Consider the following 376-nt stretch of genomic DNA (forward strand, 5'->3'; position numbering starts at 1 on the left):
CCCGCACGCTCATGTGACGTTCGGCACCGGGCCTCACGCCAACGCTGTGGGCCGGCGACGCCAGGCTGCGACCTCCCTCCACCACGGCGTCAGGGATGCTTGCACGCCGACTGACTGCACGCTCATGTGACGTTCGTCACCGGGCCTCACGCCAACGCTGTGGGCCGGCGACGCCAGGCTGCGACCTCCCTCCACCACGGCGTCAGGGATGCTTTGCACGCCGACTGACTGCACGCTCATGTGACGTTCGTCACCGGGCCTCACGCCAACGCTGTGGGCCGGCGACGCCAGGCTGCGACCTCCCTCCACCACGGCGTCAGGGATGCTCTGCACGCCGACTGACTGCACGCTCATGGGACGTTCGTCACCGGGCCTC

The 376-nt window shown here is 69.4% G+C and overlaps 1 protein-coding gene across 1 annotated transcript; it reads right to left on the bottom strand.

The window, feature by feature from the left end:
• Nucleotides 1-33: 33 nt before the first annotated feature.
• On the bottom strand, nt 34-376 carry Tco025E_08017 (uncharacterized protein; the record flags this gene model as incomplete). The annotated part of the gene is made up of 1 exon (XM_029374874.1): nt 34-376. A coding segment is annotated over one exon (343 nt), but the record flags the coding sequence as incomplete, so codon positions are not given.

The sequence above is a fragment of the Trypanosoma conorhini genome (assembly GCF_003719485.1).
Source record: "Trypanosoma conorhini strain 025E chromosome Unknown Tco_14.4_contig_00682, whole genome shotgun sequence".
Classification (NCBI taxonomy): Eukaryota; Euglenozoa; class Kinetoplastea; order Trypanosomatida; family Trypanosomatidae; genus Trypanosoma; species Trypanosoma conorhini.